This window comes from Sphaerodactylus townsendi, linkage group LG03 (genome assembly GCF_021028975.2).
Source record: "Sphaerodactylus townsendi isolate TG3544 linkage group LG03, MPM_Stown_v2.3, whole genome shotgun sequence".
Taxonomy (NCBI): Eukaryota; Metazoa; Chordata; class Lepidosauria; order Squamata; family Sphaerodactylidae; genus Sphaerodactylus; species Sphaerodactylus townsendi.
In genome coordinates, this window is record NC_059427.1 from 78,484,899 (window position 1) to 78,508,253 (window position 23,355).

The following is a 23,355-nucleotide window of genomic DNA, read 5'->3' on the forward strand; positions in this document are numbered from 1 at the left end:
CACAGCTTCATCCCCTACAGATCTCTTCCTCTCTCTTTTTTTCCTCCCCACCCAGGCACAAAAACAATCACAGCTCATCTGCCTTTTTTTGGCCACACCCTCTCTCTCTCTCCTATTCAGTTTAAAGACACACAACTCAGTTTAAAGACACACAAATCTACAATAATTTCAATCCAACCTTAAAATTGTTACATGGCTTCTAAAAGCTATTTTATTTGCATTCACATTTTCAGCACTGAGGACTATAATCAAGTTGAAGCAAAGACTCGCCCCCCCCCGCCCCAACACACATTTTTATCCTCCTTCCAAGCAGCCCTAGGTATTCTACATAATTTGCCTCTCTTCCATCTTATTCTTACCACAAATGGTGACTGGTTGTTTAAAATGGATGCCCTCCAAGATATTGAGAGAGCTTCTGGCTTGAAATTTTCAGTCTGGTCAAGAAAAATAAAATTTATTCCCAATACCTGATCTCTCTAATGCCCCTTAAGAAAGGCATTTACCAGCCTTCACTTTCAATCCTTTCCCACTGACTATCTATAGCTTCTAGGGGATCAGTGCCTTTCCCCTTGTGGCCTTGACTTGCCAGAAGATGTAGCCCACTATATCTTACTGTGCCCCCTATACAATGTTATTTGAAATAAACATCTCAACCAAATTTTACCTGAAATTACTGGTTCTGAAGAAGACAGGCTGCGGCTTTTATTGGCTGATGCTTTTCCTAAGGTCACCTTTAAGACCACTAATTAGCAACCACTTTAACGAAGAAACTAGACATCATCATCATCATCATCATCATCATCATCATCATCATCATCATCATCATCATCATCATCATCATTATTATTATTTATTGGATTTAATATACCGCCCTATTCCCAAAGGGCTCATGTTGACATGTTGATAGAGATATTGTGTCAGTATATGTAGGGGATTGTATAGCTTTTTTGGTATTTTATGGGATTGTGATGGCCTATGGCTTACCATAAACTACACTACTACTCTATTACAAATTTTCTTTGGGTTGCGCTCATGATAACTTTTCAGTTGTTGGTTTGTTTATGTTTCTTTTTTATTTCTATAAATCTATATTTCTGAGAACCAGTGTGGTGTAGCAGTTAAGAGTGGCAGACACTAGTCCTGGTTTGATTCCCCACTCCTCCACATAAAGCCTCCTGAGTGACATGGGCCAGTCACAGTTTTCAACCAACACGAAGCCAGGCAATGGCAAACCACCTTCGAATGTCTCTCTTGCCTTGAAAACCCTATGGGGTCACCATAAGTCAGATGTGACTTGATGGCACCTTCCATCACTACATGAGAGCTTTAACTTGCTGGTGGTTATTAAAGTCATTTACACTGATCATATAAGCATTTGTAATTTACCAACTTGCTATACAAAAAAGGAGTGTATCCAAATTCCTGAAAGCAAGAATTTATGTTGTTTGACTCTCTGTATGTAGTTTTATATTGTTGTGACAATTTTAAAAAATGGTTGTATTAAGAACGTTTGTAATTTAAGAGCATTATCATATCGTCACACTCTCAGTACATGCTTTGGCATCCCTTAATCTTAATGTATAGAAATGGGCAGCTGACACTTCTGATGGTAAATAACATCTGATTAGGCCTTTGCTAAGAGGACAGGCCACATTTTCTCCAGGAATTCACCAACCCTTTCTACATGTGTGAACCAGGCCTGTACATCACTGGTAATAACACCAACTGCAATAAGGAAAATTCTTTATATTTGTAAAATACATACTGGTCTAGATAAATAATGTTTTCTCGAAGATTTGACAAGATAGCTTAAAGTTCTTTTGCTGCCTGACTTTCTCATAACCATGTCATAGTTTAATAGGAAGTGACACAATGGAAAATTGAAGAAGCCTCTACCCAAAATGAAATGCTAAGGTGCCACTGTGCCTATTTATCAATCCAGTGTGCTTCTTCAAGCATCTGAAGAACATACATTGACCCTATATACACTGATTTTTTTCACATTCAGCATAAAGGTGCCATAAGAACCCTGTACGGTGAATCTTTTTGCCTTAGGTTTTCCTGAGGTAATGGATGAAGCACCCCCGCCCAAAGCACAGCTCTGGAACACTAGCTATCTATTCAACTGGCTTCTGAGTGCTCCAGTGGCTTTTGGTAACCATTTTAAGAATACTAGCAAAGGGAGATGACCCTGGACTACAGGCCTGGGATGTAGGGCTTGAATCAAATTACAATTAATGTTAAGTCAGTATATAAGAATGGAGCTTGCCTGAGCAAGAGTTGCGTACATAGAAAGGATGATCTTCCTGATTGCACATAGTACCCAAACAATGTGCTGGAACCAGTTCTTCTTCTCTTTCAGCTCCTAATAGGGGAGGAGAACGAGAACACATGACAAGACAGAAACTGCATTTCTGTTAGTCCATAAAGCACTTGGAAGACTGCTTTGCTTTCCCATCAGGCAAGTTTTCTTTCTTTTATTATTCACTCCCTTTTATAAAACCGTTGTAGAGGAAATTATTTTAGATTAGGGATCCCAAAGTGGGTGCTATGGCCCCCTGGTGTGTGTGTGTGTGCGTGTGCGTGTGTGTGTGTGTGTAAACATCTAAAGGGCTGGTGAGGGATTTGGGGTGGAAGGAAGCAGCATAGAATTTTTTGGGTGGGGGTGGCACAGGCAGGAAAAAGGTATTTTCTACCCTGCCCTGTGTTGACTGGTCAATTTTAAAGGAAAAGCAGCAGCACTCTCCTCACTGTGTAGTGGGGGTGGAGGGGAGGGAAGAGGGGAGCCAAGACAAGGAGCCCCATGGCCCTGCTTTGCAAGGCAGGATTTTTTTTGTTTTGCAGCAGCAGCACACTCCTCGCTGTGTAGCCCTGGGGCAGGGAGGGAGCCAAGGCAAAAAGCCCTGTCACCACTGTTTTGCAAAACATGGTATTTAAAAAAAAGGAAAATCAGTACTCTCGTCACTGTTGTTTTAAATTTGCAGTAGACTAATACCAATAAAGAAGTGTGTGTTTGTATGTGTGTGGGGAGGGGGCACGAGGCATGTGGCCTGGGAGATTGGGTGGGGGGCAGCTCAAAATTGTTTTGGAACCACTACTTTAAATGAATGCACAGTTAAGACTGTGGCCTGTTGAACTGAGATTTCAGTATGTTAGCCTTAAATCTGAGTCCAAACCTTGGTTATTATAAAGCTTTGAAAGCAAAAGAGGCAAATGTAGCAAGAGATTGAGATGTCATCAGAGGCAAGTCGGCAGTAATTGTCTGTGTTGCCAAATTTGCATAAGTTGGGATAAATAGAATATCATTCAGCCTTAAAGGGAAAACCAGCTGAATTTTTCCAATTAAAATAGCAAAATTTGTAAAGCCTGTTAATAGACCTCAGACTGTACGTTATAATTACTTGCCTAAAGCTGTGTATACTGCCTGTGTTAATTACTGTAGTATTAAATGGGAGATGGGTAAGGCTGCAGATGAAACCAGCATACCGTGTAAAATTAAATTCGTTCTGTATCAGTTTGGAAATTTGTTAGTAATGTCTAATCTTTCCAAGTCATCTTTATTTATTTATTTATTTATACTTTCAGCTTTTATACCACCCTGTCCCCGAGGGGCTCCGGGCGGTGCTCCAAATGTGGCTCCAAATATATAATGCATGTTATGATTCAAATCAAACATCTTCTGTTTATTTATTTTATTTGTTTGGTTTTTACTCTGCCCTTTCCTGATAAGTCAGGCTCAGGGAAATGTCCAACAAAAAGATTTAAACAATTAAAATATATAAATAAATCAAAACTCCAATGTATAAAACTCAATGGTGCCTTAAACACAACAAGGTGGAGCAGTCAGAAGGGAAAGGGAAAGGGAAAGGTCAGTTACACTAATAGGAAAAGGAAAATCAATGATACAACAATAAATAAGGGGGGTGAGGAAAGCGGGGCAGGGAGGTTAGAAAGATGGAAACCATTGCTGTCCTTATCCATAGGCCTGGCAGAACAGCTCAATTTTGCAAGCCCTGTGAAATTGCATCAGACCCCACAGGGCCCAGGTCTCACTTGAAAGAGAGTTCCAGCAGACCTGGGAAAAGCCAAAAAGGCTCTGACTCTGGTTGAGGTTAGCCAGATGGCCAGGGCCTACCAGTAAGTTGTCTCCTGATGAATGAAGCACTTTTTGTGTGTGGTGTGTGTGTGGGGGGGTATATCATGAGAAGCAGTCCCACAGATAAGAAGGTTCAAAGGCGTACTGGGGGGCAATGGTGCCTGGGGCAAAATGGCACCCCATGGTATCTGTGCTCCTGCACCACCACGCCCCATGGTAGCTACGCTCCCCACACCCTGAGCTGGCAGTAGTCCCAGGCAGCCTGGCGGGGCCAAGGGGTGCTCAGCTGCAACCTTCACCAGGCCTCGCAGGGCCAAGCTGGACCCAGGGGAATCCTGGGGTGGCCCCACTAGGCAGCTCCTTCACCCTCCTCAAGCTGAAGAAGTGGCCTGGTGGGGCTGGGGCTGGCCAAGGGGGGGAGGGGGAGGGGTGTGGGGGTGCCATCCCCACCTCCCCTGCGTTGACTTGGATGAGCCTCGGTATAGGGGAGGCATGGGAGGGCGCAAAATCACCCCCACACAGTACACCCCTCCTCCCCTGTGATGATCCAGGAGCTGAGTTGGTGCGGGGCAGGAGGGGTATGTGGGCCATTTTGCACACCCCCCCACAACAGGATGGCGTGCACCTGGAGACATGTGGCCCCACATGTCCCCATGGGCATTTCGCCCCTGAGAAGGTCCCAGACCATTAAGGGCTAACACTGAAACCTTGAAACGGATTCGGTACTACCCTGAAGCCAGTGTGGCTGGTGGAGCAATTGTTGGATATGTGCCCACCATGGGGTTCCCATAAGGTTCTATGCCACCGCTTTCTGGACCAGTTGGAGTTTGAAGCAGTCTCCAAGTAGCCCTGTGTAGAAAGAGTTACAGTAGTCTTTAACTCTTCCATAAAAAAACTCTTCTTCTTCCAGTGCCCTTTTCTTGAGTTATTTTATCCCAACTCCCAGGCATCCTGCATTCTGTTCTCCTACAAGGAACTTTGATTATATTATCCGAAGAATCACCGATTAAAATATTAAAAACTGCCAAGAGCTGTGTGGCTGCTGAAAAATGTCTTCAATCTTAAAAGGTAAGAAGTGATCTTTATTGAAAACAATCCCTAGGTTTTATTACCATAGGCTATCTTCTTGTTGGTAGATACATTCTTAAAGATTTGATAGCAGAGCTTGGGGAGGGTGGAGTTTGTGGAGGGGAGAGACTTCAGCAAGATATAATGCCATACAGTCTACCCTCAAAAGCAGCCATTTTCTTTCTTTATTTTCTGAAGATCAGTTGTAATTCCCGAAACTCTTCAAGAACCACCTGGAGGTTGGCAACCTGACCAACATGGGTAGCCAACAAAGAATTATGGTAGTCCTAACCTAGAATAAGCACCTGAGGGACAGCCTTAGCAGAGAATGAGCCCTCTTGTATCTCTCTCTAGGACTGTGCTGCTGCTCAGGCCTTGGCTCTGTGGATCAGAGGCCTGGGACAAGGACAAAGGAAAGTCTGCATATGATGTGTGTTAAAGAAGCTCTCTTTTACAGTTTGGCCCTTAGATATAGTATACTTTTGCTAAAGTTTAACCAGTTTAAAAGGTTTCTAAGTTCGGAATGGCAATGCATCTCCCTGCCCCACCCACCAGCTGTGTAAGTGTACAGATAGTATTTCTCTGTCTCCTAACTTATTGATATCATTGTTAGTATTTGGGAGAGAAGACAAAGAGAAAGATAAGAAAAAGGAGAAGGAAAAGGAAAAGGAAAAGATAAAAGAGAAGAAAGATGGAGACAAAGAGAAAAAGAAGAAGAAAGAGAAAAAGGTAAAGAAAGGCTGGAAAATGAGAGATAGCCTTTTCATGAGGCAAGAAGGGCTGGGTGTGAAGCTTTTGGATAAGTGTGTGTTTGTTTCTCTGCCACTTTTCCTCTCACAGGCTCAGGGTGGCTTGCAATACATTAATACATACAATAAGATCAAGATTAAAGTCAGTTTTGAATTCAGATGGTGGGTAACATTTACCATAGGTACTATATCCTGATTTCAATCCATACAAAATACAGATACAGAAAAAATCCAAAACTGGAAATCAGAAAACTGAACAAGGAGAGGAAGAAAGGTGGCAGAAGAGAGGAGGGAGGCCATTTAGATAGGGGAAAACAGTTGCTGCCTCAACCATACAGCTGATGGGACAGCTCGGTCTTACAGACCATGAGACATCAGATCCCATAGGGCTCATGGCTCGCTAGACAGAGTGTTGGGGCTGGGATGGATCTGTTAATTTTTACAATCTCTGCAAGAGACAGAGGAGCAAACAAAAAGTACGCATCCAAAGCATACCTTCAAAATACAGTAGGAAATGTTTAAAATTCCCATAATTTGCTGTAACTATGGGCTGTGTCACATGATATTTATTTATTTATTTTATTAAACTTTTATACCGCCCCATTACCGAAGGGCTCTGGGCGGTGCACAACATATAAAATACAACATAAAATGATAACATATAAAAGCAGCGATAAAAATTTCCAAGTCTTAGTCCAATTTTAAAAATTCAAAAATTTGAATTTAAATTTAAGTGTGAGGTGGCGTCCAGCAATCCAATAACATAAAGTCCCTCCCTTGCCACGAAAAAGGGAGGCATGGCGAGTCTCATCAGATGGTTAACGGCCCAGGTGTTGAGGGCCGGGGGGGGGGGGGGCAAAAAACTTTTTATTCAGAGATTATATTGTATAACGTACCCCTTTCTCGATTTTTTTCATTTATTCAGTTTGTTTAGTTACTGCTTATCTTGAAACAAAACAAGTAAAATGTATGTTATCTATTTCACTCATAGTCTCATTTTCTCATTAAGATGGATTACAGAATTAGAAAACAATGCAAAAAAAGTCTAGTATAAGATATATAAACAAAGCAAAAAAAGGTAAATTAAATAATTCAGTATAATACATCCAATAAACAATGCTATATAAAAATGGCCTGTTTTCCTTTATTCAATCTCCTGAAAAAGCAATAAAAGCAATCAAATTAGCAGTTAGCAACATTAAAATAAAAAGTCACAATAATTAAAATATGGTTCAATTTAGCAGCAGATATAAATCAAGTGAGTAAATAATAATTAAAAAACAAGAGAGACATTAAAATGCGGAAGCAAAAACCAGCCATAAGTAAGAACTATTAAGAGCCTCAGAGAATATTAAGGGTGTTGTCTGACACTTAAAAATTAATAAAGAAGCCTCCAGGTGTATAATAGAAGGGATGGCATTCCAGAAACATGGTGACATCCCAGAGAAGGCGCTGCCCATTTTCTTGTAGCTACTTGTGTCTTGTCTGAATGGAAACTCATTCAGTGAGACCTCAGATCTTAATTTTCGAGCAGATTCCTATAAGATATCAATTGCCTTCCGTATTTATGACTGTACATAAATACAAGCAAAATATTATACAAAATGTCTGCCTGCCCTATAAGAGCAGCTATCCAATGCAACCAACTGCCTATGGTAACTTGGAATCATTATCTTTGAACTCTTCTAAGAGGCAGTCAGAAAGTTAGTTATTGAGGATGTGTCATGGTTTCATTAAACTATTGCAACCTGAGCAAATACAGCATGCACTGTGTATGCTGGCACATACAAACCACAAATTGCATTTCCCCAATGCATAGAGTTAATTTCCTTCATGCCAATTACAAAATAACAACAATAGCAAAATTACAAATATCCATTGTTCATATACAAAAAACAACCCTTCATTATGCATATAGAAACAACAACTTACAAAGTTACACAAATAAAAAACAGGTAAGGTAGAAGAAAGGTCTTGTTTTCTGAAGAAAGCCAACAGCAACAATGACAATACTCCAAACAGTTTACACAGGGATGCCCAGTTGCATGATAGTACAATGAGGTCAGGAAGAAGAAAAGTCTGCCTCCAGGAGAAGTAATTGGAAAGCACTGCAGATCCATTTTGCTCTTTCTGTTCTTCTTCAAGACTTCCCTCAAGTGGTTTGAGCTTCCCTATGTTCTTGACTTATGATGAGACATGGCATTCAAATTCACTTCAATATTTGTAACACAACAATTAGAATAAGTGATAGTCATCTCTGTCTGGCTTCACATGCTCCCAGCTGTTCTTTTTTTTTTTAAATCAGTTATTAGGTACATCAGACTTCTATTCCAGTTAGGACAGTGGCATAAAGGGAAAAGGAAGATAGACTTCTTTCAATTTTTTTGGTCCAGAACTGCCCCAGGGAGCCACTAGTAAAAATGAAAACAATGAAAACATCCAATTACAATATAAACTTGTTGAGATAGAAATGCAACACTTACACCATGGTTTGGGTGGAGAGGCAGGATAGGTTTACCTAATCACAAGTCCTGTTTCCATTACATGGCCATCTACTAGCTGGGTGTGACTCAACAGTTCTGTTCTTAAGAATGTCAGAAATTACTTAATTCACTTTGCTGTTACCTTTCCATGTATGACACAATCTGGCTAGTTGATAGGGAACAATTAATGAGAAAAAGGAATACAGAAAGGGGGCATGTGATTTGGAGATAGAATCCCTTGAAAATGTAGAGCTGTCTTCTGAGAATATAGCAGGATGGGTAACATCATTTTAAGGGCTGACCGTGAAAGAGCCTCTAAGCTTCATGTGGAATTGACGTTCACACATCACAGTATAGCAGCCCTGTTACTGACACAAAGTGTTTTGGTGTTTATTGAAGGTGTGAAGAGACGATACACAGTTGGTCCCAGCTGGCTACTTCAGTTACTTTCTCTGCTTTAAGGTGTGGCCAGTTCTGTTCGTTTATATAAGCTATAGCAAATGCTGAGGACGTCATCAGAGGCTCTTCCTCTTATCTCTCCATTTAATAAGCAAGTGCTCACCATCTGCCAATTGTGAGGATTTTAGCTTCTTCAGAAGCTAGAAGCTAGAACCCGGAGCTAGAAGCTAGAACCCGGAGCTAGAAGAAGGATATGTCAGAGGACAAACAATGGGAAAAGAAAAGGCTTGTCTCATGACCCTCTCTTTTGTGAATTATTTTCTATTTTTCATAGTAGTGGTAATGAACATTTAACAAAGTGCTATACAAATAAATATATATACCAAAGAAAGAGAAGAATAGAGAACTGGGAAAAAAGAAGAAATAAATCCAAGAAGCTCAGATAGATTAACTGTATAATGGAAGGCAGCCTCGAATTGAGGGGGAAGTGGGGGGGGGGGGGTAGAAATTAACCTGCGCTCTGAGATGACCTTTCTTTCTGTCCCTTTCATTTTGGAACAGCCACCCTTAAAAAGGTTGCCCTGAATTGTGATCTGTGTAAATTGACTAGCATGTTCTTTTTTCTGTGCCACCACTGTGCGATAATCCCTCGTTTCTTTTTTTTTTGCTCTTGTTTTTGTTTTGCTCCCTAGCATGACGGACAAGAAGATGACAGCAGCAGCAGCAGCAGCTCAGACAGTGATTCTGAGAAGGTAATAAGTTAATGGGTAAGGTAGGACTCATCAGTCTCCCTGGGGGAAAGGGATGTGCACTGTACTGTTTTGGGTTGAATCCAGCACATTATTTCCATGGATGCAACAGCTTCTGCCTGTGGAGCATGACTTGTGCAGCTTCCAACTTCCCACAGCAGCTTGAATTGCCCTTCAAAATATCATTTCTGAGGGTGAGGTGTAGAAATGTTGCACTGGTTCCTGTCTGTCTGTCTGTCTGTCTGTCTGTCTGTCTGTCTGTCTGTCTGTCTGTCTGTCTGTCTGTCTGTCTGTCTGTCTGTCTGTCTGTCTGTCTGTCTGTCTGTCTGTCTGTCTGTCTGTCTGTCTGTCTATCTATCTATCTATCTATCTATCTATCTATCTATCTATCTATCTATCTATTTTTATTGAAATTATACCCTGCCCATTCCCAGCATATTATGTTTAGGTAGGCATCAAAAGTATGGAATATGAAGAATTGAAATTCTATTCAAAAGAGTAGGTATGGATGTTTGTTTATGGGAGGGTAACCAGTTTAATCATTTAAGGCAGTACCAACATGATATGAGATTTGTTGGTTTATTTTTCTTTACTTAAATATTTTTGTCCCAATATTCCCTCACAGTGGGGACTCAAAGTGTCGTACAAAGCATACATGACATGCAGATAGACAGCCCAGCGTTTCCCAATATTAAAGCAGGTCACATCCCAGGCTGGTGCTGGTTTTGCTGGCACATCTGATTTATTGGCAAATTTTGCTGGCAGCCTCAGGCTAACTTTGGCCAAAGCCAAACTTCAAATACTTTCAGAGAAGAAAGATAGCCCACATTTCATTCAGTGGGTTTCGATCTTCTTGATTCCCCCTCCTCCCTGCGTTTCTGGCCAAGTCCAGTCTTCAAATGTCCCCCAAGAGAGAAGAGACAAGTGGCTGTTAGTGCCCAAGTATCAGAATAGTTAGCTGCTTAGCATGTCTTTTGAATAGCTGCAAGGCAAAGAGATTTAAGGCCAGTGATCTTCTGCACGATGTACCACTGGAGTATGAGAAGCTAAATCTACAAGACCATTTCTTGATCTGTAGCTGTTGAATGCAAAAGCCTATCCTTCAGGGTTACAGACTGCATTACTAGATAGTTGCCTTTTCCACATGCAAAGCTATGATTTTCTCAGTGATCAGATGTTGTACCTTGGAAAAGTTTTCGGTGCAATCATTTCATACACCTCCTTTCACCCCTGTGAACCCCTGTCATTCTGGGGTTTTTCCCCCTTGTCTCTTCAGTTGCCTTTATTTCAAATGCTGCTACTGAAAACATATTATTCCTGCTGGTGGTGCATTGTCATCCATGATGCAGAAGAACAACCCTCCCTCCTTCTCTTTTGTACAGGCATTCTGCGGAGTTACATTGAAGTAGCAATTCCAAAAATGTCTCAGCCTCCATTTCTACCATTGAGAACTGCCCATACTAAATTGAAGTCCCCTCAAAAAATTCCTACTGGAGCAGGTTCCATTACCTGAAGGAACAGAAAGACATATCCCACTTCACAAAACACATTTTTTGCCCAAATTAGAACTGCAGTATTGCCAGATGATTACTGTGGCAGTCCTTTGTCAATTTCCTCCTGCAAAATCAACTTCCTTCATCAATTTCGCTTGCTCCTAACCAAGCACACATTGTATCTTTGCCTTAACATTATATTGCTAAGGCAAAATGATATTGACAGAGATGATACAATCAATCTGTCTTGTGTCTGTGCCCAAATGTTACATCACTAATGCAATATGACAAAAAGAAAAAAAATAACATTACTTTAAAAAATAGAGTACGAGAAGAAAATGAGTGATGGGAAGGTTTGGCAACTACACAGGGGCATAGATAAGGGCCAAGTGTTTGGTGAGACAGGGAAATAAATGATCACACTCAAGGGAAGCTGGCTGAGAAATTGATTAAAAAATCATCAAGGTAAAAGTGGTCAGGAAAACAACAGAGGAAAAATGGAAATAAAATGTTACCAGAATCAGAGGGGGGAAAGTGTGGAATTAAAAGAAAAAAAAGTAAAATTTGGCAATAAGATACATTATAAACTCATGCAGGAAAAAATATGATAAAATTTTGCAACCAGATTAACATTATGCTGTTAAGTGGTAGCCAATGGTCAACTTCACCCACGTCCACCCATACAGTGTCCTTGTTACTTTAGCAGGTTAAACATTTCCTTTTATCTCACATCAACATCAGAAAAACATTCACCAGCATTGCTAGCAAATGATTGGTGATTTTTCTGGCCCTATTTTTTCTTTATTTAATTAGTGTATTTCTATGCAACCACTCTGCTTCCTTGAGACCAGTGGCATAGATGCCATGGGGACATCTGGGGACAAATGCCCCGGGTGCCCCTGTGAGAGTCATGTGGGAGGTGGAAAAATCATCCCCCACACTTCCGGGAAGGAGAAGGGGCGTGGCTGGGCCTTGACGCGACATGCGCATGTTGAACTAAGGCCCAGCCACGCCCCTCCACCTTCCCAGAGTCTACTTTTTCAGGCTACTTTTCAGCCAGCTGCTTTTTGCAACCAGCTGAACTCAGGTAAATGGGGGGGCACAGGAGGCAAAGTTTTGCAGAGGGTGCCTCGGGGGTGCTGCGGGGGCGGGGGGGAGATGGGTCCTGGGCTCCATTTTGCCCCGGGCTCCATTTCCCCCCTACGCCACTGCTTGAGACACCCAAGACAACTAACCATCAAAGAAACATAAATTATATATGAAACATATTAAAATATATTAAGATAACCAAATCCTAAAACAACAACCAAATGATTTCCGAAGAAGGAAATCAGGAACAAGCTGTAAAAACGATCACCAATTCAACCTGCAGAGGCCTTCCAGAATAAAAAGGTTTGCAGTTTCTGAGACGAGGAACTTCCCTTTTCACCCTTTCAAGCGGGCCACTTTCAAAAAGAAATCTTAGTAATTTGACCTGACATACATGAGACCTGCTCAGTTGTCATTATTTTCGTGATCACACGCACCAGGAGAGATTTTCTTTGCCCAATCTCTTTGATATACTGTCATTATTTTATGTGACCGGGAAAGCACTTATATTTTTCATCTTCTGTACATGTGATTGGAAAACCAGATATCTGAGGGCACATATTGAAGTTGAAAAATGGGTTGCCCTGTTCAGGCAAAATGGTAAGTGTGCATGTTGAAAAGGTTGCAGAAAGCACGGTCTCCTGTTATGTGAGGCTGTAGCACCAAAATGGTAATGATTGAACAGGACTAAGGGGAAAAGGCCATTGTGTCACAAAAGTGATGATATTGTTTTAGTGGCTTTGCTGGAGATGACAACATTGAATGCATTTCTCCCAGGACTCATGCTATGCTGTATCAGAGGACACCAGGGTATATGGGATTAGCTGGAGACTGACATCTCTTAGTTCCTACTCAAATACATTCTGGGAGAAGAATAATCTCAGGCTTCACAGGCTTCTGGTTGTCTGCAAATTAAGGAACCTGAGATGATGCAGTGATGGGGAAAAAACCCGGCCCTAATGAAAGCTCTGTCATTTTAGAATGCAGCTACCATATAGAAATTGGTAGTCCAATTAACATTTTCTGTCATTTCATCACACAGGGTCACAAGGAGAAAAAGAAGGAAAAAGACTAACCTTGTGGTTACGTACAGCTAACGCAGAAACAGCAGCAGAGTTCCCCTCAGTGCATTTGATAACATTCTACCTGAAAGAGGAACAAAAAATCTCTGACTGTTACACTCAAAATAAAATAACTTGGTTGTTTTGTACATGAAAGTACAACTTCCTTCATAAGAACTTGGCTATCAGTCCTGTTCCTTTATTTTATTCTATGATATTTCATGGTCAGCATCATCTGTTTTCCAAGTGGCAGTTTCTGAACAGACCAGATATTATCCAGTGACAACAATTTAAGGTTCTAATGGCAACACTTTCATTCATGATTGGTTGTAGGCTATGTGATATGTTGAACCCGTAGCCTGAATATGACCTCTTCTACCATGTCCTATTCAATGAAAGGCCATGAAAATGGGGGACTCCCTTTGTGCCACACTTTTTTTTGCCTATATATATTTGTACTCAGATACCAACACTGCAGCTTTTCAGCAGTTAGAAAGAGTAAAGCAACTGTGCAGAAGGTCCCAGTTAAATCCCTGTTATCTCTCATGATCTAACTTGGTATAAAATGGCTTCATGTGTATGTTTCAGATGTCCTGCATCCCTAATAGGTGTCCTACAGCTCATACCAGCCTTGCATCACTTACTTATTCAGTTAAGTTAGTATATGTTGGTAGGCAGGAGGAATATGAAAGAATGCTCACTCCTATTTCATGTGCAATGCCTCCACAATGTCTGGGAGATATCCTTTTCATTAAGCTTTTTTATTTTCAAAGGTTCATTCTTCAATGGGGCAGGTTGCCCACTGCAATGTAAGTTTGATCCCCTGATACTTTCATTATATTTTGTAGCTATATTCCTGAATCTGTTTAATTTAGTTACTTCTTTTTAACCCTGTCTTTCTCTCCACTGGGACCCAACGTGGCTCACATCACTCCCCCTCCTCGACTTTTTCTCTTATCAGCCCTGTGAGGTGGGTTAGGTTATGGATGTGACTGAGCCAATGTCAACCAGCAGACATCTATAGCAGAATGGGGATTTGAAGATAGGTCTCCTAGATCCTAGTCTGACATTTTAATCACTGGATCACACTGGTGTACTGATCTCTCTGTGTAACTAGGACAGTGTCGAAGGTCCTCTCTATGTTGACACTGACTGGGTAGGACAACAGGCATCTTTTGTGTTGCTGTTGTTCCATTTCATGGAAGTGTAGAGGAGGCATGCAGAGGCATAGCTGTTCATGTGCTTGCTTTTCCATGCTTAACTCACACTCCAGGTCCACATTCAATAGTGGGATCAAATAGTGTGTGTGTCTAGGTCCATGGTGGCAAATCTTTGGCACTCCAGATGTTATGGACTACAAATTGGCCATGCTGGAAGGGGCTGATGGGAATTGTAGTCCATAACATCTGGAGTGCCAAAGGTTCACCACCATTGGTCTAGGTAGATGGATGGGGGGAGTCCAAACTTCTTCCTAAATTGTGGACTGGATCTCAAGCAGGAATGTTTTATTGGCTCCATTGGCAGAACTAAATATTGTAATCAACAAGGAGCATCCTTCTGCTCACTCACTCCTCCCCCCTGCTTCTGGAATGTGTAACTGACATACAATTTTGCATGTTCCTGTCTCTTCCAGCCATGGCCAGTGATGCAGTGTGTATATGGGTGCGTGAGTGAGTGCGCAGAAACATGCAACATTACGTTTACCTAAACTTAGGACACTAACAAGAGGATGCATCATTCACACTTCAAACAATTGGAGAACATGTACCAGGCTGTTTGGTGGAACAGGGAGTAGAAAAACAGGGCACAGACTTTTGCTGGTCTTCAGTCAAACATGCATTGCCCCCATGCATAGTAGGCCTCTTGTTAGGAATGAAAACTGGGTATCCAGAAGTTATTTGACATCCTTGTATATGTCAGCTTTCCTGCTATGGGCATATCTGCTGCATTCCTAGAGGCATATGCAAAGTTAAGATGATTTTTGTTTTGTATTTTTCTGTATGTTTAGTGAAAATAATCCTGAAACTCTGATGCACAGGAAGAGAAACCTGCAAGCATTTCAAGTTGTTACATCAAATTTAGTTCTTGTATAAATAAGGTCTCCAACTCATCTATAGAACATTATTGTACTTATCTATAGATATTTACTGTGGATTTGAAAAGAGTTGGTGATAAATCTGGCTTCCATTCCCACCTGACCTATTGATTTTGAGACTAGCCACTTTCTCACTGTCTGTCTTGTTTTCCCATTTGTATTGCAAGAACCATATTGACTTACCTCACAGTGATATAATGAGAAGCAGAATAGATGTGTTGCCACAGAGCTATTGGGAAAGTTATTAATTCTAAATGAGAAAACAATGTCTTAGGAGGATTTACATGAAATACAGGGCTGTATGAAAGAGAAGTCTTTCCTTTGGTCAAAGGACACTTTTATCATATAATAACTGTAAAGCAGCCAAACCCACTACTTAGAAATAAGGGAGCAGTGACACCTACTGACACCACTGATCTACTATAATCAAAATGTTCCATAACCCATGTGCATTTTTCCTGGCGGGTTTGTAAAACTTTTTCATAAAACTATGACTACACATTCCTTGATGGAAAACGAACACAATGTGCTAACTAAGCTTCAGGCATTGGCTAAGTTATTTTTTAAAATTTCTACTATGTTCTTTTATATGAATTAGTGTTTGCCTACATTTTTACCCGCTATGTGTGTACAGATTTTTATGGCTGTTCTGTAGTGTTTTGTCACACTCTATGGAACAAAATTAACAGACTGCCTAGTTGAGAGAATGGTAGCCCAAGCCGGATTAGAGGGGCAATTGTACTGTTGGAGAGGTGGATGGCTGCGCTAACATTAGCCCTCTGCCATGTAACCATGCCATTCAACCATACCAGTGTGGGGAGCAAACACACCGATGTTCTACCACCCCACAGCTCTGCGGTGGGCAAACCTGGAGGTCCAGTCCACTGCAGAGCTATGTTGGTGTGCCGGTGGACATTAGGGCTGGGGGGTGGGGTGTGGCATACCAGGGCGTACCCAGGGGTATAGCCAGCTTTAGTCAGCTTCCACTAGTGTTCCCGCCTGGGAATGCCAGCCCTCGGCCCTGCAGTGCAGCGTATGTCTGCTTGTTCTATGGATAGAATCAGGTGGCGTCTATGCATGTCCCCCAATCTGGATTGCATTGAAAAACTACTAGACATGACAGCAAAATGAAATCTCCTCTTATGCCCTATGCCCTGTACCAGTGAGGACCAACTGATTAGTGGAAAGCAGCACTTTTGCTTGGCTTGGGGCTACCCCAGATACCACTGTAAGAAAAGGATTCTGTACTAGGTAAACTCTAATCCAGCAGTTTTATGAGTGTTGTTCATAAGGTGCCCTATATCTGATCTCCCCAAAATATCTTCTGGCTTGAACTGCCAGAGGTCTGAAGAAAATATCCAGTTTGATATCAAAACAGGGGCTCCTGAACTAGGAAGAATCCCCTTGAATGTGGCTGTACCTTTGGTCTAAAGAGCTTTCAGAGCTCCAGCACACCCGTTGTCTTAAGTAACTGACTCACATTTGCTGGGCAATAATCTGAGGTTTCAGAGTCTTCCTCACAGCACAGCTTCCTCTAGTAACTCAATTCCAAACCCAGGAAAAGTAATCAAGTTGCTGTTCAGTCTTTGTCAAATCACCTTAAGTCCATTCAAGTAATTCAGTCACCCCCACCTAAAGCTATTTCTCTGACCTATCACAGCCCATCTAGCTTGGCCATAGTTGGACTTCTATAGACTTCACCCAAATGCTAATCTGTCTGAACTTACCCAAAATTCAACTACCCAGTAGGAAACACCAACCTCTTCCCTTGATCTAATCCTACCATGCAACCTAAACTCTGCATAAAACAGCCCCATAGCAACTTCAAAACATATATATTTGATTCTCAGTCCTCTCCAGCAGTGTAATTAATTCTGCACCTGAACTACCTCTTCTAACTTTGCAATTGGTTTACTGAATCACAGACTCCTTCCCCTCTGCTGCTGGATTTTCATCTGTTACCTGACTCTCCAACCTCACAGCTGGTTTTGGTTTAGGATTTTTTCTTCTAACCTGGGAATTTCCATCTTGAGATAACCTCTCCTTCTCCTGCCCAAGCCTATCATGCATCAATCTCTTCTTTTCAGGATAGGCAGCAAATTATTTCCTTTGTCCCTTTATTTCTCCCTATTAGCACTCCAGTTAGTCAACATCCTAGGGAACTATTTCCAGGATTGTGTTACAATACTGCACTTTTGTTTTTTGTGTTCCTTTCATTTGCATTTCTTTTTCTAGCATTGCATGTTGTTGAGGGAATAAAGATTTTCATATTTTCAATTTTCTTTCTGTCTCATCTTTCTAATAGTATTGCTCGATAAAGGGATCCACCCATGCAACAGGCAGAAATAATCCTAAATAACAATTCCAGAACGTGTCTGTAATTGTAGTCATGTAAACAGCATTCTACAAGTGACATGTCTGACATGAGGGTGAATTTAGGTAACAGCAGAGCTCTTGTGTAAGATCTTTTCTTTCCCTCTGTTGTCCTTGATTCTCTGATTGCTATCTTTCAGGAAAAACCTGCAAAATTACCACTGAGAGAATGTTATGTTATGGGTAAGTGAGCTTTAAATTAGCAGCTACTATCATTAAACAATTTAGAGTTGTCAGCCCTGCATTGGTGACCCCTGCAGCATTGCAGAAATGGAAATTGGAAAACTGGCACTGTGGGATGCCATTTCCAGTTGTGTACCTGAAAGAGGTGGAACAGCCTTAGCAAAATTCTAGCAATTTCCCCAGTATCTCTGGTAAATCCCTACAGCGTTGCTCATCTTTATGACATCACTTCTGAGGATGAAACTAGAAGTGACATCACAGTGTCACACAATGTGACCCCCGCCCCGATTCACTTTAACTCCCACTGTCCTGCTCTTTTGAGTGATGGCAGGAGCCCAGAGAACAAGGCCAAAGGTTGCTCATGGTGGCACAGTACCTGGCAGCCCTATTAATAACAGCTGAACAAGAGTGCATATGAAGCTGCTTAATTCATATCAATGTAGAAATTATGCAGAGGCTTCCACAGCTAATAAAAATTTAATTTGGGGAAGGGGAGAAACAGAGAAGAACATATCTGAAAGGGATGATGCACATGGAAAGATACAACACAGAAAAAGGAAATGGGCTTTCATGCAAATTTCTTTAATGCCAAACACCAGTTGATGCCTTTTTCGCCCTATTCTAGAAACTGTCTTCTTCGAGAGGGACACTAATTTATATGTACTGCTTATGTAACTGCTTATTAGTGGCTGGAATGATTGTTTATTGAACCTTGAGTTAGGTTTAACTAGCTTTAATTTTATATATATTCAGCTGTAGGTGCTGGGCTGGATCCCATACAATCAGTCAGTCATTCTTTATTCGGTCATTTGACTGACATATACAGATAAAAAGAGGCTAGCAACTAACAATTGTTATTAACAAACAGTTCACCAGAGACCCTTGAACATCATATTCTACTAACAATGTAAAGAAACTTTGCCACTGAGTATGAAATAATAGGAACATTATCCTCAAGGGAAAAGCAACAACTGATGAGTTGTGAAGGCAAATAGAATAATAGTAATGACCAAAGTGCTGAAACAACAAAGACAATATTAGGGCAGTGTGTAAAATTGTTTCTATCTCATTTGTCTTACAGGGGCATAAGTGCACCTCCATAGGCCCAGTGGCGTATCTACAGAAAATGGAGCCTAGGGCAAGAACTGATTTTGCACACACACACACACACACACACCTGCATTCATCTTTTTAATAACTTTCTGCAAAGTACCACCTCCCACCTCAGGACCACCTGTCAGGTGCTGGTACTGCTGTCTTTGTTGGGGTGGGGGGTGAGACTCAGGAATCAGGCTGTATCTCCTAGGTGGGTTCCCGGCTCAGGAAAGGCTCAAACCAATTGAAACCTAGTTTCTTCCGTAAGGCCTCCCCTACCTTTCGTTCCTGATCTCAGAACTGATTATTCAGGGGCCTCCCACTGCCCTTCCACTGTGGATTCCTCAACTAAGAGAGACAAACCGCTGGGGCTCAAGAGACGCCAAATAAAAGCCCTGAGCTGAAAATACTGATCCATGGGCAGGGAGGCTTGCTGGGGATGGGGAAGGCTGGGAGGGCTTGCTTAGCCCATGGATCTTCTGATCTGAGCGCAGAAAGGCTTGTGGGGGGTGGGGGGTGGAAGGCAGGGAGGGAGGGCTTGCTAGGCCAGGCAGGGCACAGCGTGGAGCTCTCCAGGTGGGGGTGGTTGGCAGCGGGGCAAGGCTGCTTGGGAACTTGATGGCTGTGCAGCCCGCCAAGTGGAGCAGAGCAGAGTACAGGGCCTGGTGGAGGCAAGGCAAGCTGAGCCTTGACTCCTTACTCGCTTGCTTGCTCACCGCCTACCGCCGTGCCGTATTGTGCTGAGTGCAACAAGGCTGAGGAGGGCTGCTGGGAGGGGCGGGGGAAGGAGGAGAGGTGTGACTAAATGGTGGCCGCCCAGGGACATTCAACCCCATATGTCCCTCTGGGCAGTATGCCCCTGCATAGGCCAATGCTGAAATCTTCCTTTAAATAAAACTGATGGAAATGCATTGAAGCACACCCTGGAGAAAGCCCATCAAACAACTGGGAAAGTGATATATGATGGTTGTGGAGCTGAGAAATTTCTGCCCATGATTCCAGAGTTTTAAATTGGTTTGGGAGTAAGATTGTTAACTAAGGGGACTACTATATGCATCTGATGAAGTAGCCTGAGGTTCAACATAAGTACAGCATGCAGGAATGGACCAGAGGTCCATTTCATCTAGTATAGGTTTTCACACAGTGGACAACCAGCTGACTTGGAGGGCCAAACAAATAAGGAATAGATGCTGTGGCCCTCCCCTGCTGCTGGTAGTTCAGAAAAGCTTACATCACACAAACAATAAACAACCTTTGAGGGCCTACAGGACTATTTTTCCCTTCATGCATAACACATTTAAATATCACTGTACAGGCAATTCAGTCAAAAGTGTAGTGATCTTGAAAATGAACGAATTAGGTTGTTGTCTGCTTTTGTTTATAAAGGACATTTTGTTAATATAGGAAATTTTCCTCTTCCACTGGTTTCTTCACATTTTCCTATCCCAATACCAACTACTCCCCCACACCTGTTTGACAGCTAGTGCTCCTTCCCCTCTTCCTGCCCTGCTAGATTTTATCTCCCAGAAAGCACTGTGTGTGCTCAGTTGAGGAAAATACAGTGTGCCAGAACACTGAACTCACATCTCCAGATTCAAGGACTGTGAAATGAGCATTGCACAATCTTCATCTAATCTCCCATTTTTCAGACTTATTTTCCATCTCTGAATCTGACTCAAGAGTATGAAGAAGACATACCTACATCTCCGTGTTCACAAATGGCTCAGTTTTCCCCCTGCAAAGTGATTAATTATAAAGAAGGTTTCAGGTTTCAAGTGACAGAGATAAAAATTAGTATGAAGAAGGTGAAGAAGAGTTGGCTTGTATGCCCCACTTCTCTCTCCCCAAAAGAGTCTCAAAACAGTTTACAATCACTTTCCCTTCCCCACCCTTCAAAAGACACCATGTGAAGTAGGTGAGGCTGAGAGAGTTCTGAGAGAACCGTAACAAACCCAAGGTCACCCACCAGGCTTCATGTGAAGGAGTTAAGCTGCTCTTAACCACTATACCACATAAGATGTTTCATACTGGGTGCACCAAATTTTCAGCTTTCTATCTGTTGTGAAAGTTAGACCATTTTGATTCCTGTGTGTGAATGAAGCTCAAGCATCTTAATATACAAACATCATATTATTAGAATAGAATAGAATAGAATAGAATAGAATAGAATAGAATAGAATAGAATCTTTATTGGCCAAGTGTGATTGGACACACAAGGAATTTGTCTCCGGTGCATATGCTCTCAGTGTACATAAAAGAAAATACATTTGTCAAGAATAATAGTTTATTAACTATAAACTATGCATTTCATTGTCCTGGAAGCAGCACTGCTTTTTTTTTTCAGTAACTGAAGGCCGGGCAGTTGGTTTGTATGCTAGCTAGATTAAGTAACAGTCAGATGTCTTTCATTTTCCTCTGTAATCCTGCTACATGCAGTAGACCGTGTGCAGGTTATGTGGAAAAGGGTCAGAATACATCAACTGAACAGCTAAGTTACATAATGCACTAAAGGGTGGAGCTGGAAAAAAAAAAAGAATCAGCAAGTGAACTAATAATTACATAAGAGAGATCTTGTTTATGTACATCCGTCCATTTTATGTAACCACTGTTATCACACTGAGGTAGTCTTTAGAAGAGATACATAATAATTGTCCCTACAGAGAAAATCCCACAGTAATTCTGGTTGCCAACAAGATTTATTCTGGGTGGTACTGCAGGATTTAATTCTGAACAGAATTGCAAATAGAAGCAAAACAGGATTACAACATATATAACAGGCATTTACAGAATTTTCACTTACATCACATGTTACTGCTACCCCCCCCCCCCCAAGCATGTCACCTCCTTTGCTTCTCCTTCAGTTGCCTGGTTTTTATTCAGATTGAGGGAAAAATACTGGCAGCTGTTATGACAGCAAAGTTACCAACCTCAAGGTGGAGCCTGGAGTTCTTTCTGAACCCTGTTTCAAAAGAGTTCTTCTTGAAAGCTCAGTGCTTTGGGAAAAGTTTTTTTCCCCCTCTGCTTCCCAATAGCCTTGCAGTACATTCATGCATTTCCAGTCCACAGAAAGATCAATCATATGGCTGCAGTAATTCTGTACAAAACAATGCAGGTTGATGGACTGGAGCAAGGAATGACAAAAGGATACAATCAACTCCATTCCTCAGTGAAACAGCATTTATGGAAGGAAGAATAATTGTAGCGTTTTGACCTTCCTCACTCCAACATTCCTACCAGCCTGCAAGGCTATTCTTCAATCCTAGGAATATTTCTAGTAGTCAATAAGAAATTCAAGAGAAGAGAAGAATCCAGGAATACTCTCATTTTCTGCAGATTGGAAGGGATTACAGGAATAAAGAGGAACGCAGAAGAACTGCAAGTGCCTGCTATGCACAAATCGTTTTGATACATGTCATCATGTCATAGTATTTAGAAAATTGGGGTAGGAATGGAGAAACATAGGCCCCTTCCGCACATGCAAAATAATGCGTTTTCAAACCACTTTCACAACTGTTTGCAAGTGGATTTTGCTATTCCGCACAGCTTCAAAGAGCACTGAAAGCAGTTTGAAAGTGCATTATTCTGCATGTGCGGAATGAGCCATAGATTCAAATCACCTGTCTTGAAATTCAGTGGATAATTTTGAGCCCGTTATGTTCTTTAGCCAAACTGGCTACACAGGATTGTTGTAAGGTAGCTTTGCAGAACTACTTTAGATGGAAATATACACTTCAAATGTGAACCTATAACCAGCTAGGGTGGAGTCCCATACCCATATGTCTGCCCCCAAATCTAGAACTGATGGCACCATTGGTTGTGACAATAAAATGAAGGAGGAAGTGTAAGCTCCTTGGATAAAGAGAAGGATAAAATGTAATATAGAGATACGTCATTTGTAAAATGCCACAGTCATACTTAGACTTTTTTAGGGCATTGGATGAATGAGACTCCCCAAAATAGATAAAGTAACATGCCAAGTCATGGGTCCTGAGTAACAGAAGGAATGGGAGCCAAGATAAATAATGAGGAAACAAAGCCAGAGGGCAAGAGAACATTGTTCCACATGGTGTTGTTGCAGCCTGGGTCAGTTTGACCTAAGTTTTCATTTGACTCATTTCAACTGCTTCTAATCATTACAGTAAACTAGGTGTACATCATTACATAATGGCATCTGTGGGTTAAAAACTATGATATTACTGACAGAAGTGAATTTTGGACAGTGAGTTAGGATTGCCAAATCAACCTTCTTCTTCCTGCCTCACACTTCCTTACAAGTCCCTATCCTTTAGTTAATAGAGAGAACTTCTTTTCCACAACATATATCATCTCTGTAACATCCCTTTTTACAATGTGCTTCAGCTTTCTTGGCTTTGGTACAGTATACTTTCTCTCTTTTCCAGAATAGTTTTATTTGCCTATTTT

The 23,355-nt window shown here is 41.5% G+C and overlaps 1 protein-coding gene across 1 annotated transcript; it reads left to right on the plus strand.

The window, feature by feature from the left end:
* Nucleotides 1-2,362: 2,362 nt before the first annotated feature.
* Nucleotides 2,363-13,364, plus strand: LOC125428991 (mental retardation GTPase activating protein homolog 4-like). Its single transcript, XM_048489695.1, has 5 exons — nucleotides 2,363-2,461; nucleotides 5,043-5,164; nucleotides 5,778-5,893; nucleotides 9,488-9,547; nucleotides 13,169-13,364. The coding sequence occupies exons 2-5, from the start codon at nucleotides 5,146-5,148 to the stop codon at nucleotides 13,199-13,201; spliced, it is 228 nt and encodes a 75-aa protein (XP_048345652.1). The 5' UTR covers nucleotides 2,363-2,461; nucleotides 5,043-5,145; the 3' UTR covers nucleotides 13,202-13,364.
* Nucleotides 13,365-23,355: the final 9,991 nt, after the last annotated feature.

Coding starts and splice junctions, on each gene's coding strand:
- LOC125428991 (XM_048489695.1), top strand. Junction 5,894..9,487: donor AGAAGAAGAAAGAGAAAAAG/GTAAAGAAAGGC, acceptor TTTGCTCCCTAG/CATGACGGACAAGAAGATGA. Junction 9,548..13,168: donor CAGACAGTGATTCTGAGAAG/GTAATAAGTTAA, acceptor TTCATCACACAG/GGTCACAAGGAGAAAAAGAA.